Source organism: Ammospiza caudacuta, chromosome Z, assembly GCF_027887145.1.
Source record: "Ammospiza caudacuta isolate bAmmCau1 chromosome Z, bAmmCau1.pri, whole genome shotgun sequence".
NCBI lineage: Eukaryota > Metazoa > Chordata > Aves > Passeriformes > Passerellidae > Ammospiza > Ammospiza caudacuta.
The window spans coordinates 71,112,691-71,130,895 of NC_080632.1; the positions used below are offsets into that span (position 1 = coordinate 71,112,691).

The 18,205-nt window shown below is 42.7% G+C and overlaps 1 protein-coding gene across 1 annotated transcript in view; it reads left to right on the top strand.

The window, feature by feature from the left end:
- Positions 1 to 665: 665 nt before the first annotated feature.
- The window catches only part of CEMIP2 (cell migration inducing hyaluronidase 2), a 50,487-nt gene continuing 32,947 nt past the window's right edge, over positions 666 to 18,205 (top strand). The window contains exons 1-2 of the mRNA XM_058823452.1: positions 666 to 758; positions 13,848 to 14,184. Coding sequence (XP_058679435.1) covers positions 13,860 to 14,184 — 325 coding nt within the window. The 5' untranslated portion in view covers positions 666 to 758; positions 13,848 to 13,859. The remainder of the gene's footprint in view (positions 759 to 13,847; positions 14,185 to 18,205) is intronic.

Below are 18,205 nucleotides of genomic sequence, written 5' to 3' on the forward strand. Positions count from 1 at the left end.
GTGGTGTGATGGTTTGCACTAAAACTGCTCAGCACCCTGCAGCCCTGGGGTGAAACATTGCAAGCAATGGGTCTGACTGTCATCTCCAAGATTTCAGATTAATGAAGCTGATTTGCAGTCTGTTATTTAGGCGCTAGATGTCTCCATGTGCTATAAGTACACCACACCACGCAGGCTATGCTTACTGTGCTTTAAACAAAGAGGAAATCGCTAGAGGCAAAGTTAGCAGGGCAGTGTTCATAGACATACAAATGAGTTATCACTTTGACTTCATTTGTTTGGAATATTCCCAAGGAAATAACTATGTTGGGAAATGCTTGTGTTTCCCGAAGCATTTCATTGACCCATCTGGAATCCGATCAGGGAATGCTTTTTTCTTTTTTTTTTTTTTCTTCCACTGCCTCATCAGTAATGAGTGTGGCCCAACCTTGCAGCACGGAAATGGTGGGAGGTCCCAAACTTAAGAGAAGCCCGTTGTCAGACTTGCATCAAAGCTGACAGCCTGAGGTACCCTGAGGCTTCACAGTCCCTCTTGAATGTCTATACCAATTGATGCTCTTTGCTGGGTAACAGCTTCAGGCAGAGGTTCCCTGAAATTCAGAACATTTTGGGCTTTAGTTTGATTTTACTTAAAAAACATTAGAACCCGAAACAAAATTAAACCAAACCAAACCAAAACAAAAAAGCAAATCAGAAAGCGGCATCAGGTTCTCCAGTCGGCTCTTTCCCCTGGTCAGACTACCCGGACTACAACGGCCGTAAGTAACTCTGTTCAGCCCGCACGTACCGACCGCCGCCGCGTGTCTCTGCTCTCTGCTACTGCCGCCTCTCATGCGCTCCGGGTGTCCCTCCATCCCTCCCCTCTGGAGACAGCACAGTGTCTCTTCCCCCGCTGTCGCCTTGCTCTCGTTCCTCGCGCACATTCCACACCGCCCAGGCAGCACCTGCGCGTTTATAACTGTGGAATTACTATTATTACAAGTATTATTATCATTATGATTAGTAGTAGTACTACTGCTGTTGTTACTATTACTTTAACACGGACATCGGCATCTAACGGTGCATCCAGTATTTGAACTGAAAATCAGCACTTTTCCACTCTGCCCAGAGGAGAGCCGTAGGTCAGGGCACGGATGCAAAGTACCCTCCTGCCCGCCAGGCCCGGGTGCTGCAGGAGGCGGCGCCTGGGTGCCCCGGCAGCAGCGAGGCCGGAGGGATGCAGTCCCGCAGGAAGGAAGCGCCAGGCCCGGGCCGGGCAGCGCGGCGCCCGCGGAGCGCAGCGCGGAGGTGCGGCCGGGCCGGGCCGGGCCGGGCGAGGGGCGGGCGGGCGGCGGGGGCGGCCCCGCTCCTCCCCCGGCGCGGGGGCGGCGGGAGCGCGGGAGGCGGGGCAGCGGCGGCGGGGCTCGGCCGCCTCCGCTCGGGGCCCGCGATCTGGGTCGCCCCGCGGGGCTTGCGGCCGCTGCCAATTGCGTAAGGGCGGCAGCCGAGGCGGGGAGCGGCGGGGTTGGCGAGCAGCCGGCGGCCTCCCGCCGTGTCCGGGGCGGGGAGCGCTATGCCGCCGCCCTGAGCGCGCCGCCGCCGCCCCGAGCGCGCCGCCGCGCCGGGCCCAGGTGAGAGCGCGCCCGGCCCGGCCGGGGCCAGCGCGGTGCCGGGCCGTGCCGGGCCGGCTGGGGTGTGGGCCGAGCCGCCGCGCCGGAGCGGCCGGGCTCCGCCGCACTGGCCTCTTTTGTTCCCGGGGCCGGCGGGAGGGGAGGGAAGGAGGGAGCAGAGGGAGGGACGGAGGGAGCGGGGGCGGCAGCAGCAGCGGCAGCCGGCGGCGGGGCGGGGAGGGCCGGCGGCGGCGGGCGCGGCCGCCCTGAGGGGCCGCCCTGAGGGCCCGCGCGGGCCCGGCAGGTGTGGGCCCGGCGGGGCCGCGGCAGGTGCGGCGGCGGGGCCGCGCTCACGGAGCCGCGGCTTTGTTGGCGCGCCCGGTCCGGTGCTGCCGCGATCGCGGTGGAGAGCGACCGGGCTCGGGTCCGCATCGCGGCGTGACTCGCTGGGACTTGTCACAGGCATCGCCGAGAGCTTGGGCTGTCGTGGAATGCCGTCCTTGTGACTGATAACCAACAGCTGCTTCATTTGCCCAGAGGCACGGAAGAAGCAGTTGGAGTTGTACATCATCGCAGCCCCTCTGAGAAAGGAGGGTGTGCAGCGATTAATGCACTGCATTTGTGCTACATCACAACTACATGAGGGCTGTGTGCTGAAGATTATGCCCTTGCTGCTACTGAAGTGTGCATTTAGTGATACGGTTTCCTTGAATGGGAAGAGATTTTATGTTTTTGAGTGGTTCTAAAAGTAGAATAGCAGACAAAGACAATGTAATATGGAGGATAAAGTAGTACTTGGTACTTTTTTGTGGCATTAGTCTGTTTTCATGAATCACAGAGAAAGATTTGCAGTGGCTTAGCTACTGATGTGAAATGGCCCATGGTAGCAGTAAGGAGAGGGAGGTTCATCTTTGTTCTTAGGAGTCTGCTGCTCTTCGAGGTGCTTTGTCTACATGAATCTTGAACACTGCCTGCACAAATGTGAAGTCTTTTGCCAGATCAAGTTTGTCGGGCCTGCTCCTCCTGCACACTCTCTACTAATAAAACATTCAGCAGATTATGTCAGGGACTTGAGCTAGGCAGGGAGGCCAGAGAAATAAGTTATATGTAAAGCATGAGAAATACCCCCAAACACAAAGGGATTCAGGAAGAAGAAAGCAAGTGTGGAGGGGAAAAGGACAAAGACAAGGGGTCTTGTGGGGGTCCATGCTAAGATGAGTGTCTTCTGGAGTTCAGTGTCTGGTCTCAGCAGGAGCTGTGGTAGTGTGTGCTGTTTTGAGATGGGGATATATGTTTTCCAGTGGCACACTATGGGTTTTTTAATTACAGATATTAGAACATTTCTCCACAGTATTTTTGGGGAAAGTGGTGTTAAGGATTGGCTGAAGGCTTTTAGCCAGTTTGTCTGACTTGTTGCTAGTTGATAGAAACACTAACTAGTAGAAGATGATGGCCCCTGTGTGTAAAAACCATTGATTACCGAAGGGCCTATGAAATCCTCTGAACATTTCTTAGCTTTTACAGGTCCTGTAACTGGAAGTTGCCTTTTGGTGGTACAGTTCACTTTTTTTCCAAGTTCAGAGACCAGGGGACCAAAAAAAGGTTGTTTTTACTTTAAGCATGAATATGAAATTAGATAGAACACAACTTGTGGGGCTACTTTGGTTATTTTACAGCTTTTCTTTCTTTTTTTTTTTTTTTTTTTTTTTTTTTTTAGTTTGAGTTGATAAATATTTGAATAATTTGTACTTCAGTGGAAGTTAAGTAATGACAGGGGGCAGTGGGATAGGTGCTTTTCAGTCTTATTTAAATACTTCAAAACAACATTCTTACCACCAAGGCTGTGAAGAAATGTCTGCCTGCCTTGGACAGTTGGACTAGAAATGCTATTTAGTTGTGGATAACTTTAATTACAAAGGACAGTCATTAACTTCCTTTATTATATGTCCAGTGTGTTTCAGAAGTTTCATTAAACAGTTTTAGCAGACTGTTTTTGTATATTTTGAGGTAACTCCAGTTTCTTGCTGTGGAAGTCTTGTTTGCAGAAAATGAGCAGTGACTCAGTTTTGTTTATCTTACCTGTTGAATAGGACGGAGCTGTTTGTTTCTGTACCCGTGGGACGGCTCTGGCTACTCTCTGTGCCAGGATTGGAGCTCCATCTCCTCTTGATTCTGCCTTGTACTGGAGCTGGGGGAGCCGGGGAGGAGAGGGCCCCTGGTCCGCATTGTGTGCTGGAGGCTGATGCTGTAAGGGACACCTCTGCTGCCTCTGCCCTGCAGCTGAAGGAGCTCCTTGGCTGACGGGCCACATCGTGCGTGACTTCAGGGAAAGTTGTCCCGCAGTGTTTGTGAGGAACTGTTCTTTACCTTCTGTGTGCATGCACCAGTGATTTAAAGGCTTCAGACAGAAGTTAGTGGGAAAATTGCCACCTAGTAAATCTTGCTTTCTGTATATTAAAAAATTAAATCATAGGAATATAATCTGAAGTGTATCAGTAAGGTTCATGCTTTGCATTAGTAAGGCGGTTCCATAGAATCACCTACAGTATGCATCAAAACATGATTAAAAGTCTGTGTTGTAAATTGCAGTTTCTTGTTTGAAGTCAAATTGTGATTAGATTGATACATTCTCAGCTTATTTTTGCGAAAAGGGATTTCACTGTCGATTTAATTGAGATAGTTTTGGCAAGACAAATGGGAATGAATTATTTGTAGATGTGGGTGTAGAAATCCACAGAAATATGTCGTGGAATAGTAATACTGAGAAATTGGAAAGGAGTAGAAAAATTGAGCAAAGATCTGAAGGAGAAAAGTGGTGTATTTCCCAATATGGAAAGAAAATACCGAAGGCATTAAAGAATGCATACTTTAGAACTTGTAACTGATTTTATTGCTTTGTTGTGAAGTAGGTTAATGGGAGGGATGTGCTAGTAGCTCTTCTATCTTTTTGGCACATGGGATTAAGAAGAACAAGTAAAAAGGAGTAGTGCAGTCATACAAGATAACTAGCTATACCTGGCAGGATGTTACAGTACTTGGCAGTAGGGTGTGGAGTTCTTGGAGTTTCCTAGAATGGAATTCACTGTAGGTAAGCCAAAATATGAGTGTAGCCACCAGCTCAGTAGAATGCATAACTAATGGTGGATTACTGGGCTTTGTTTTGATCTTTGAAGATTGAGATTTTGCTGTTTTGAGATATCCCAGATATGCTGTTTGTGTTTTTTACAAAAGAAGAATTATAGCATGTTTTTTCTTTTACAAAATTCTACAAAGGCATCATATTGTGTAAGTTAAGTCATTGTTCCTTTTTCACCGGGTTCTCAACTCGTGTAGTTCTGAGATTTCTGAGATACTTTAGAGCCATGGATTATTTTGCCATTCAGATACACAGTCAAGTTACTCTTCTTAGTTCATCAGTAGAAACTCTTTTCACAAGACTTTGTGCCCTCATGCCTTAGCTGGTATGTGCTGTGCCCTTCTGCTACATTGCCACAACTCCTACAGCAAAATGAAAACTGTACTGTATTTCAGCTACTGTGTATCAATCAGTGTGGCATATTGATGTAAGCGATCAGGTAAAGGTGTATTTTGTGTTGCTGATCTCAGCAGGCAGTTGCAGTGGCTGAGTTGAGGGGGATTTGGTCCTTAGAGGAGGAGAGGTGATTTTGGAAGAGTGAAGGTGAAAGACAGGTAAATGAGGTCTTAAAGTGTAGTAGAGGAATGACCACATCACATCAGGACAAGTGTCCATCCAGGCAATTACCCAGGGTCTGACAGTGGTGAGTAATAGTCATCTGGTGAAGCTCCTGCATTGTGATGCTACTGCTTCCAGCTTGTGTTTCAAGGACTTCCTAAACTCAGGGCAGTGTTATTTATGCAATACTCCTCAACTGAATTATCTTCTGCAACCTTGTTATTCCCTGAAGCTGTGTAAATGCTTGATGTCCAAAGCATATAGTACTGAGAAAGGTTCAAAGACTTCTGTGTCAGCTTTTTTTTTTCTTCCTGGGAAGAGGCATGAAAAGCTTTTTGCATTCTACCAGCTACTTCTGATTCTATGGACCTAGTGACATATAGCCTCTCTCTTAATCATCCATCACCAGTATGAAGAGTTCTTTGGGGATTCAAAGAGTTTTTACTGGATGTGGTTTGCAGCTCTTAATTATTTTTTAATGCAGACTCATTTAACTTGGCTTATACAAAGGCAAGACAAAAGAATGTGTGTGTGAGACTCCAACAATTCAGTTTTTCAAGCAGCATTTTTTTTTGTGGTTGATGCACAGTTAAAGTCTGCTGAGGCAGTCCTTCAGGTATGCAGAATGAGGGGTGACATTTCATTTACTGAAGCTTGAGTTGGGCTGAAGAAAAAATTCTAAGAACTTAACAGCTTTGCCAAAGAAAGAAATCCACATGCTGATATGGAAGAGAGTGTGTTATTATGCTGATTCTTGTTTTAAATACAACTTAAAGCTGACAACCTTTGATTAAGCGATTATGTGAGTACATGCAGGAATGCTTTGCATATGTCAGTTTACTGAAGCTAAATATCGAATCTGATTCTTTTCCCCACTGCATGTTATAGTCTGTACTTTCATATATGCTTTTAATGTATTTATAGGAGCTTTTCTAATTTACTAATAGATATCTAATCTTACTGTCCTTCTCTTTGGAGTATGGTTGTAGGCCCAGTGATTCAAGGTAGTGCCAGAAATCAACTTCACCTCTCTGAAGTGTATTACCATTACATAAAAACTTTTCTGCTTTGAAGTCCTAGGCTGCAGTTGTTAGATTGGGATTTGTGTTTTTCTAGAGACTGCAGAAATCTGTATACCACTTCTTATTGTCCGTATGAGAAGTAGTTTAAATGCTTTTCTCTGATTTTTATTTGGATTTTTCCCTACCGTCTTATTCAGGTTCCCTAAGGTGAGTGTGGCAAATCCATCACTTTCATGTGAAAGTTGTTGACTTAAGTGTAGCTATTTATTTACCTAGAAGTAGACTTGTACTCAGATGCATCACTGAGCTGAGGCCAAAGCGTTCTCTAAACTAACCCTCACAATGTCCCTGTGAGGCTGGTGACCGCTTTTTTGCTCATGTTACAGGCTTGGTGCCCAAGTAATCTGTGACTCATGCAGCAAGCTAATGACAGTGACTAAAATGCAAGTTTCCACTCTTGATCTCTTACACAAATTATTAAACATTTCATTTCTGAAAGTGGAGTAGTAAAAATGATTCCATTCATTTTGCCTATGTTGGCACATGCCATGTTTCCTAGTGTGCTCTTGGATGTGCTGTATTTAAGTTGTTGATAATTCATTTCTTTCTACATGGTTTCCTCCAGCAGAATACGCTATTTTTTAAACAGTGAATGACAAACAGAATAGACTTCCACCAATTTATAATTTACAAAGATAAACTATGTCAAAAAGAAACAAAGGGCAGGAAAGTAGAACTCACTGGAAATGTCAGATACTGTTTTAGAAACGCTGACTACAGTTTTCTGTGGCTGCTGGCTTGTGTTTCTTTGTTTCAATGGGCAAAATCTGAAGCTACTACAGTTTTACTTGAGCAGACTGAAAATTGCAGTGTCTGCTGGTCAATTCAGAATTCTTGAAAGCTTACCTACATGTATGGTGTCTAGGAACTGGAAAAAACATATCCCTTCAGCTTCTATGGTAAGATGCATATCTGCAGCTTTACAAAAATCCCCAGGTTTTGTACATAAACTTTCTGCAAGATCAGATACTTCATCTGCTGCATCAAATGCTCTGTAAGTGAAGCAGCTGAGTGCTGTAGAGCCTGTTCACACAAACTGTATCTCAAGGACAAAAGCCCAGTTGTCTTTGGAGCAGGGAACCATTTGATTTTACAAATACCCTCTGGTCTTTGTCTCATCCTTAATGGTGATCTGCCAAACACCTGCACAAGAGGATAGCAATGAAATTCATGGCTCTCCTGTATGCTGTCAGCTGTGGATGTGGGAGTGGTTTTACTTAACCATAATTTCGTACTTCTTCTCACAGACAAGTTCTATTCCAGAGTGTTTATTTACTTATTTCCCTTGGAATGCAATCTTTCACCATACTCTGCCCCTCGCCTCATTATCCTTATGAATCCATAGATAATAGCTTAATTGTTTTGCCTATCACCGAAACATATGTAGTCCAACTTTCCCTACTTGTATATAAGTTTGAAATTTCTTCTGAACTGGAGAGAGGCTTGTGTTCTCCAAGATTTCATTAGACTAGCTGACAAAGGTTATTTCTATCTATAATCCTTCTCTTATACTGTAAATATAATGTGTGGTTTCACTTCTGTTTCTTGATGCGTGGTACTAAAGTGGTTCTGTGATTCTGTACTTTGAAAGAATTGGTTTAAGAAATACAGACTTTGCAATTTTACATGTTTTCTACATGCCAAGTAAATCACTAAAGATTATTAATTGCTACACAGGAAATTCAGAGCTTATCTTCTAAGTTTTGTAGCTTTTATCATTCTTGTATTTCTATTTCTTGCTGGTTTATGCTCTAATTTACTTCTGAAAATGTGGAGCATGGGAGAAAACTTGTTGGAGGCATGCAGAAAACATGTATGTGTGTAGATGTCAGTAAAGTTTCTAAAGATTTTCTTTGTAACCCAGTTGAGATTTTTCAGACTGTTCTAAATATTGTGATTTCCAACAGTTACTTAACTTAGCAGTGCATTTTACTGTGCACATATTCTTTCCAGCTTTTGTACATGGGTGGAAAAGTAGGTTCCTTCCAATTTGCTGTCTGTTGTCTTAGTGAATAGGTGTAATTTCAGAACAAGGCAGAAGGAGAAAATGTGAAACCAGGAAAGAAGGCATGTGGGCACCCTGTCTAGAATTGTTCTTACTGGTGAGGTGGTTTGTTGACCTGAGGACCTCCAAGACACTTGAAATTTGCATTTCTCTTATGGTTGACCAGCTTGAAGGTCTACAAAGGTGTGCATGTCATGCTTTAGGAGCTTGCCTGACGTCACATTCTGTTCAGTGATTGTTTCTAATTAGGAGCTTTTAAATACTGATTTCGTGTCCCTTTTCCTTTTCATGGGTTTCTCACTGCCCTTTGGTTTTATACCAGACAAATGCCTCTATCACGAAGCAGTAATAACTTTTGCGCGGTACAGAATCATTAGGTTGCAACAGACCTTCAAGACCATTAAGTCCAACCCATGCCCTAACACACCTCAGCTAAGCCGCGACACCAACGGCTACATCCAGTCTTTTTTTAAACACATCCAGCAATGGTGACTCCATCACCTCCATGGGCACACCATTCCAGTATTTTAACACTTTTTCTGTAAAAAGCTTTTTCTTATAACCAACTTGTATTTCCCTTGGTGCAGTTTAAGACTGTGTCCTCTTGTTCTGTCAGTTGCTGCCTGGAGAAAGAGACCGACCCCCACCTGACTGCAGCCACGTTTCAGGAAGGTGTAGAGTGTGATAAGAGTGAGTCTCCTTTATAGTAGATAGAGATATCCTTTAGATAGAGAGCCAGTCTCCTTTTCTCCAGGCTGAACACCCCCAGCTCTCTCAGTTGTTCCTCACAGGGTTTGTGTTCCAGGCCCCTCACCAGCCCCGTTTCCCTCCTCTGGACGCACTCAAGCGTCTCAATGTCCTTCCCAAACTGAGGGCCCAGAACTGGACACAGCAGCCAAGGTGTGCCCTCACCAGTGCTGAGTACAGGGGCAGAATGACCTCCCTGCTCCTGCTGGCCACACCGTTCCTGACACAGGCCAGGATGCCATGGGCCTTCTTGGCCACCTGGGCACCTGCTGGCTCGTGTTCAGCCCACTGTCAACCAGCACCCCCAGGTCCCTTTCTGCCTGGCCTCTGTCCAGCCACACTGCCCCAGACTGTAGCATTGCAAGAAATTGTGGCAGAAATGTAGGACCTGGCACTTGGACTTATTAAACTTCATTTTATTGGACTCTGCCCACCCATCCAGTCATTCCAGGTGTCTCTACAGAGCCCTCCTACCTTCCAACAGATCGACACATGCACTAAGCTTAATGTTTGCAAATTTACTACTGTGTTGCATGGGGAAATATTTTTTTGTGTATGTGTTTTCCTCCACCCTTTGCTCAGTCTTTTCCTTAGCAGTAATTATATACTCTGAGACTAGACAGTGTGGTAATAGGTCAGCACTAGAGCTGGTGTAGTTTGATGGCCCAGATCAACAGAAGTGTGTAATTTCTTCTGTTTTTTTTTTATTTTATTTTTAAGACCTATGATCCTTAAAATGTGCTTAAAGAGAGTCATGAATTATGAGGTAAGCAACCATTCTGTACAACATTTTCAGATGGTGCAGGTGTGGGAGTTTATTAGCATGTTTGACATATTTTATTACACTTAGCATTTGACAACACAGAAGTGTAAAATATCTTGGGTTTTTCCCCACTTTTTGGGTGGTGTCATGTGACATTTTGAATTATCTGGTAAAATAAGCCAATTTCTTTCCAGGAAACCAGCCCAAAATGAGTAATGGATAAGCACGCTGCTTGCTTCTGAGCGCTCAGGCATGTCTCAGGAGGTTCATATGTTATGCCCTGGCTGTACAGTGTATATGTTTCCAGTTTCTGACTGTGTGGAACAACGTGGGCTTGTATGAGAGTGTGGTAGTGGCACAAGTTAAAAGTGGTGAAGGAATACTTGAGGAGACAGGAGATGTTGCAGATGTTCAGTGGCTCACTGCTGTCTGCAAGCTGGGGTTTGCTGTCCACATCTGTTTGCTCAGTTGCTCTGTTGACATATCCAGACTTGCAGGTAATCACTTGGAAGCTGTGGAAAATAAACCTTTTTTTATTTTTTTTTTTCCTAATTTAAGGTAATTTAAGCTGGCTTGGCTGATGTGAGCAGTATGAGAAGTAATTGTTTGCTTGCTCATGCTGTAGGAAGGAGTGCATGAGCAGAAATCTGGATTGCGTGGAGTTGCACTACTCTTGCAAAAGAGCGATATGCAAATAGTGCAGTCATCCAGCAGAGGGGTGGCAATGAAATATCTAAGATCCTCCAGCTGAGTCTGTGCAGGGAAGCTTCCCTCTTACTGATGGGCTTGATGCACATGCCTAAGTGTGGCTCTGACTAAAAGCTCTGTTGAATAATGGATTTAAAATCTTGCATAATACTTTGTTGAAAGCTGACGTGCAAAAAATTTGGGAGTAGTGAGAAAGCAGCATTTTTAAATGGCATGACAAATAACACATTTTTACAGATAGAGCTCTGTACAAATGTTAGCTAATTGGTTGTATGTGGTGTGAGAACTTAACTGTTATTGAAAGCACTCTGAAGCAAGCTGCAAAGTAAAATTTGTGGCGCCATTCTGTGTACCACAGTACAATTGCAAAAGTGAGAGATGTTTTTGTCTGGGACTGGCCATCAGGAAGAGATGCCCAGATCATGAGTTCCTTTACGAGACCATGGCATAGGCACAGGTCAAAGGGAAACATGGGAAAATTCAGGTGCATAGGAATTTTCAATGTGGTATTTAAATAGTTCAGCAGTTTGGGTATTTTGTCCTGCATTTCACTCTGTAAATGCATTTGCAGAGTAAAATTTGTGCTGTATTTGTGACACACAAACTGTATTCGTGCAGCGAAATAATTGCGTTATTCTCTGCTGCATAACTGGCCATACATACAATTACTCTACTTGCTTTTATGTAGTGCTCTCTGAAGTATTCCACAGAGTGGAAATAAACAAGCCAATATTTTGAATCAGATTATCAGTCTGTCTTTCAAAAAAGCTAGTAGCTGCTCTACAGGATAGAAGACATCCTTTTTCAGCTAGACAATTTCAAATAACGCATGAAGAGGGAAGGAAGCATTGCAATGGTTACTCCTGTTGTAATGGAAAACTGTATGGCAAGTTTAGAATGTACTGAGTATCTCCTTACTGGCTTAGTGTAATTATTTTTATTTAGTAATGGTTAAGACAGCAATTCTACCATCTCTTTCCCACCCATCCTTGGGGTGACCCATGTTTTCACTTGAGTGGGACAGTTGAAAACCTTCTACAGTTGCCAAAGTGAGGGCTGCTAACAAAGCAGAATGCTTTGTACAACACAAAATGTGTTTGAAATATGACACGAGTGTTTCCAATGGCTGCTGTTATGAATGTTTTTTGTTTGGGTTTTTTTTTTTTTTTTTGTTATTTCTTTAGAGGTCTGGCAGTACTTTAGGAGAGCTTGGTGGGAAGAATTGTGGGAAAATTATTTTGTAAAACTGTTTCAATTCTTGCATAGCCAGTCTGGATTTGGTTGCTATAGCTGAGTAGTTTAAAAACTTTTTAACTGTTGATATTACACTATAATGAACACTGTAATAATTTTGTCAGTGTCACAGAAAAATGTTCTAACTGAAAAATTAGCCAAATTTAATAGTTGGGGTTTCAAACCTTAAAAAAAAAAAGAAAATCTCAATGTTGGATCAGATTTCTTAAAATGCTTAATTAAGAAGCTAATCCAGCATTTGTTTATCTAGATATAAATACTGTCTTTGAACTAGCAGAAAAGCTCCATCTCTACCCAGCTTTTAATACCACATCTAAAACACAGAGATTACTTTCATTTCTGAGATGTGATAAATTGAGTGAAAGCATATGAGGGTAAAGCAAACTGTTCCACAGTGCACATGGCTGGTTAGGCAGTTAAGTGTGAGAGCAGAGGATTTGGTTTGTCAAAGAACAGAAAGGAGAATGCTGAAAATCAATTTGTTATAAGGAACAGGTGCAAGAAGCACTTCTGGAGGACTTGGAATAATTTTTGCACTCTGGGATAGCTACTCCAGTTAATGTTTCTGTGCCTTCATTGTCATTGTGCATACATCTGGAGATGCATTGTCTCCCATGAAAGGGTAATCTAGCATGTTCTATAGTAACAGCTCTTTTTCCTGGAAACAGTGAACTATCAGATTTTGCAGCATGTGGAACAAAAGGCTCCTTTGCTGCGTCTCAGCATAAGATTACAGTTGTCACATTTCTCCTTCATCAGCGTGCCTGACAATTCAGAGTATGGCTCAGACTTCCCTTTGTTAATGGAACAGAAAGAGGATCTTTATACTCTTCCATAATTAGTTTTTATTTTTCGTACACTTTGCTGTTTAATGCACATGACCTATGCCTAAATCCCCTTCAGGATTTAGTTTCAAAAGTTAGGTTTCAGTTAACTGAAACTTGAACATCCTTCTCAAAAATTTCATCTATAAGAAGTGTTAATCATAATGAAGATTAAAAAAAATTATGCCAGCTTTGTGAATACCCTGTGCAACACTGTTGACTGGAAAACCAGAGAAAACAATCAAATGCAGGTTTGTCTCTTAAACTAGAGTGGTGAGTTAGAGCTGCTGCTGAGGATGGGCCAGGCAGGGATGGCACTGATATGCTTTCTTCTTGGTATGCTTCAGAAGAAAAATGGACAATACTAGTAACTGAAATAAAAGCAGCACTCACTTCTGGGCAATAGGTACAGAGATCTGGAGCAGGCATGTTGCTTCCAGGCTTTGTGTCCAGGTATCTCAGCAGAAAAAAATCACAAGGTTTCCTGAATAAGATGTAGGTGACTTATAGAACAATTCCTGATGTACCTTTACTGTCAATTGAATCTTGCTGTGAGTAAATCAAGAGCTTTCTGGCTCTATGCACCTCAGCTTATTAAAAATGCTGACTAAGTTGTATCAGCATGACTAGAAATAAAAAAGTATTTGGTATTTTAATATAAACAGCTTTTAGAGCTTCCAGTGTAGAAGGCAGGCTTATCTTTTTAAGCTTCTTTTCTGTAAGGGAAAGTGAGGAGTTTTTTCAGCTTCTGTGTACAGAAAAAAATATATTTAGACATTCTTTGCATAACTGTGGGGAAGCAGGGGTTGCTAGCTTTCTCATTGTTCATCTGATTTCTTAATCTCATAACACAAGTTAACTGTGAAAATACACAGTGAAAAATACCCACTGGAACTATGAAGAAATGGTCTGTGTTCCCACAAATACTGGGTTCCCACACCACATGCTTTTGGATTTGTGTTGAAGACACATATGTTGTTCCATGCGCTTATACCATGGCAAGTGACCAGTAGCGACTGAGTAACAGATACTTGGTAAATATTCACAGCTTCAGTGGCTGTTCTTGACACAGGTGGCTTAAATTTGCCTTTTGCTGTTGTTTCTTTTTTTATTTCCTGCATTTTGCTCTGTATTCTGAAAGCCTGTCTCCTTATTTTTTCCCCTCTGTGTGTGTGTTCCAGTGACTTTATAACATGCAAGGCACTGATACCAGGGGGAGCTCCCCTGCATTCCTCCGTCCTCAGAACGGGAGCAGTCACAGGTCTTCGGGGTACGTCCCGGGGAGAATTGCCCCTCTCCGTCCCCCGCCGCCTTCACAGAGCCATGCTGCAGCAGAATTTACCTCGGCGAGACAGGAAGCCCAGACAAGACTCCCGTCCTTGCCAGTGGAGCAGCACCGCCGACAGGCAGAAGCCAACAGACACAAAAATACTCTTATTTGTTCTGCCGTTTCTAGCCTTTCACTTTTTGTTGCACTGGGGATTTTTTTGGGAATAGCTTCAAAGTATGCTCCAGATGGTAAGTTCATTAAGAAAATCATCCTAGAAGTTTGCTACTTGTGAACATAACCCAATAATTTAGCGTCAGGATTATTGTTGAAAGATAATAGGACACTCACTGTGATTTTTAAGATCAGAGGAGGCGGAGATTGGGGGCAAAGATCAGCTCCTTTTTTATTATCAGTGTTGTTTTTATTACATATGGTTTAATTTACTTACATGAAACAGAAAGGCATAGCAGTAAATAAAGATTAGTTGTGAGGGGAGAAAGAGGCATGAATGTTTTATAAGCATAGTTATTTTTATCTGCAGAAGCTGTCTCATCTGTTCATGAATTGTAGACAAAACTGAATCCTGTCTGTTTCAGCAGTAACTAAGGAAGATAGTAAAGAAGTGTTGAAGTCAAATAATTTAAAAGTCTTTGAGAACCTATGCTAATAGTATGTGTTTGTTTTGTTTGTGTGCAAATTGGGCAGGGAGCTTTTTTCATATATTAGCCCTGATTTTTTGTTTTCAGCTCATCTTAGAAAACTGGGCAACTCTTTTGGAATTTGGAGAATCTCTGAAATGTGTCAGTGGTTTTAAGGCATCAGCAGGTCATGTGGCCACAAAGTGTACATCCCTCTAGTCAATTACTCCTAGCAGATGGTATGAAGTGTAGTTGCTAAATATTGGTAGTACAGTTTGGAGTGTGGGTTGTTTTGGTGACTTTGTTTGGAAGTCAGAAGCTTTCTAGAAGCTAAACAAGATTTTGAATTGAAATTGTTGGCTACTGTAATAACAGACTTCATAGTGGCTTTTTACATAGTAATCAAAAAGATGCTGTTTCCAAAGTCAGTGCAACACAGGCTGAACAAATCAGATAACCAACTGAAGGTTTCAGATGACAGTACAAAATAAATGTACATATCCAACTGAAATGCTCTTTTTGGTGGCTTGCTGAGATACCTCCTTGGGTGAAGTTGCTGAATTTTCCTAATAAATTATAAAGGAAAATAACAAAACCTTAGGGACTAGTAAGTGGAGGATCATTCCTCTGTTATGATACATACTGCTGGTAATGGGTACATATGCAGTAAGTACTTTCCTTGCAGACAGATTCCAGAGGAGACTGGAGAGTGACTTACTAGTTAACACTATGAAGTACTTTGGAGTGCGGCCAGGCTCTTCTCGGTGCTGTTGTGCAGTAAGACAAGAGTTAATAAGAAGCTTCACCTTAATATGAGGAGGAATTTTACTGTGTGGGTGACCGTGCGCTGGAGCACATTGCCCAGAGAGGCTGTGGAGTATCACTGGAGCTACTCCACAACTGTCTGGACACGATTCCGTGCAATGTGCTGTAGGATGACCCTGCTTAAGCTGGGAGGCTGGACCAGATGACCCACTGTGGTCCGTTCCAGCCCTATTTATTCTGTGATACTGTGAAACCCTGACATGAGAGAAACTCCTACAGGGACCAAGGAAAGCCTGGCTGATGTTTTAATCTTGCAGTATGGATGTCGCAGAAACTCCCCAGAAGTTCCCCAGCAGGTTGAAATGTTAATGTGCATAAACATAATAACTCCGACCCAAGCACGTGTGGTACTGCAGTGATCAACACCAGTTCCACTTAGGTGTGCTTTCCTCCAGGACTAGTTGGAAATCCATATTGTCAGAACTTTTAATGGCTGTTTAAAAGGCAGTGGAAGGAATGTGACACTTTGTAGTAAACGCATGTAAATTCTAAACCTCCACCGTACTTTCCCCGAAGGGAGGATGCTGCTTGTCAGCATTTCTGTTCTTGCTTATCAGCTGGTTTCTGTTTCCGCCATGCCTCTGTATTCCTGACTTATCTAAGGAGTCCTGAACACTGGAGATCAATGGAAATGCAATTTCCTTCCCCATTTCCACAGGCATCTGATGCAAGGTTAAGCTGGGGAGACAGGGAAAAGTTCTTCACTCTTCCAGCTCTCAGCTGGACCTTGCCTAGAGTAAACAGGATCCTCAGAAAACGTAGCTGCCAAAGTCTTATAAACTTCTGCTGAGCATAATGTAACACTCAAGAGGCCTTAAGAGTTCTAGACATCGTGTCTAAACAAGTAGAAAGTAACTATTTAGTTGTATCTTGAGAACTGTTCCCTGCTTGTCTTTTTCTCCTGTCAAATTTCTCTCCATGAAAGGTTCTAGCGTTGAACCTTTTTTTTGGTCAGGATGCTTTCTTGTGGGGTGGGGATGGTGTACTTTCCTCCACTACTTGCAGAAATTCTACTTTGCCCCTCAGCTCCGATAGAAGCTACTAAACCTGAAGGAATGCTGACCCATTTTTACAGAAATGTTTTGAAGCAGAGGGTTGACTTGAAAAATTTTCAACATGAGTGCCTAAATTTGGCAAGGTCATCACTACCTAACAGTTTCTGGTCTGTACTTCTGTTTTTATTTTTACTTTAAAGGCAGTTACTGTTATCTGTAAAATCTACTTCATAATTCTGGTGATAACATATGGTGAAGTTCTAAATATTTGATGTTTTCATGTGACCCACCAGAACTGCTAAGGGAGAATTTCAAAATACTTTTGCTAAACATCTGATCTGCTTGCCAAAAAGTTGACCCACTGTGCCCCAAAAGCATGTTTACTTTACAAGAGTGCCTGGTTCTGATTCTGATAGCTTTCTTGCTGGATTGTAATGTACAATAGATTTTAAAATACTTTCTTTTTTTTAGGCACTGTTTTATACATCTTCTTTCTGATTCAGCAGGAAAATATATGCTCACTAGATCTTTTCTTCTGTGAATCACACTAAGCAGAAGTCATCAGGTTGCTGACTCATGGTTTCCTCAGACTGCCCTTTGCTACCAGCCAGGAAATAAGTCTTTCTTCACAGTGCTTGTGTGTGTGTTGTCTGGGGAAAGGGGATTAGGGACTCTGCATGAGTCAGGCAATAGACTTGCCTTTATCTGGTGAATGCTCAGCAGTCTTGCTGATTGCAGCTCTCCTGGCTTTTCAGTTTTCCTTCATGTTGAATTACATTTTGTAAAAGCTGTCTTCATGGGATCCTCCCAAAAGATTTTATTTTGTTTTTATTTTCATAGTACTACTTGTCTGCCTTCTGCCATTTCTGCAGTTTGCTAATTTTTCCCCCACTGGTAGTCAAATTGAGTTTTATGTGGCTTTCCTGAGTTGGGAGGGATTTGTAATGTGGACAGTTAATACCAAACGAAAAACATTTTTGTTAGCAAAACTAAGGCTGACTTGTATTAAACTTGTGGATAGGTTTTGGTTTCTTTAGTTATTGCAAGAATGGACTATTTGTGATAGCTTTTTGCCTCTGAAGTAGCACTTCAGAAGTGTGGGTGTATTTCCTCAGAAGACAGGATGTGAAAAGGCTATTTTGGCTGTTAACCTCAGTTTGCCTGCTAACATCTTTATTTTGGCAACTTTTTTATTGTCTTTTGCACAGGAAAAATATATTTAAATTTTTTAATTTTCATTTTTAATTTTGATAAGATAATCCAAGGAATCTACTTTCCAGTTTTTGTAGTGTGTCTGTGCTTCCACATTGCTCAGATGCTTAATTTGTTAAAGAGGTGCATGGTATAAATACTACATTGCTGTAACTTTGTCTGAAATCATACAAGCCTGTCACTGCTTGCTGTTGTCTCTTCTTCCCTGGCCTTGTAGCTCAGTTTATAGCCTGTGTAGTGCCACGGCTTTCAGCAAGGACTGCGTGTGTCTTTGCTCTTGTTTGTAGCCTGATATTAAAGCTGACTTCCTAAGGGGTACAGATGTGTAAGTTAGATCCAAATGTCTCATGTACCAGGAAACTGCTCTAGCTAGTTAGGTTTTATACTAAATATCTTCAGGGAGTCTTGTCCCTCCTGCAAACTTCCACTGAGAGAATGATTTGAATCCTTAAAAGTAAGAAGGGATCAGCCTTTCTGACAGGATTGAGACCTTGAGGAGGTGGGATATTTAGATGCTCTATAACCACGTTAGCCTAGTTAGCTGGCCTAAGGCTTTCAGTGCTCAGTGATTGCTCTCTGTCTGACTGCATTCTGCTTAT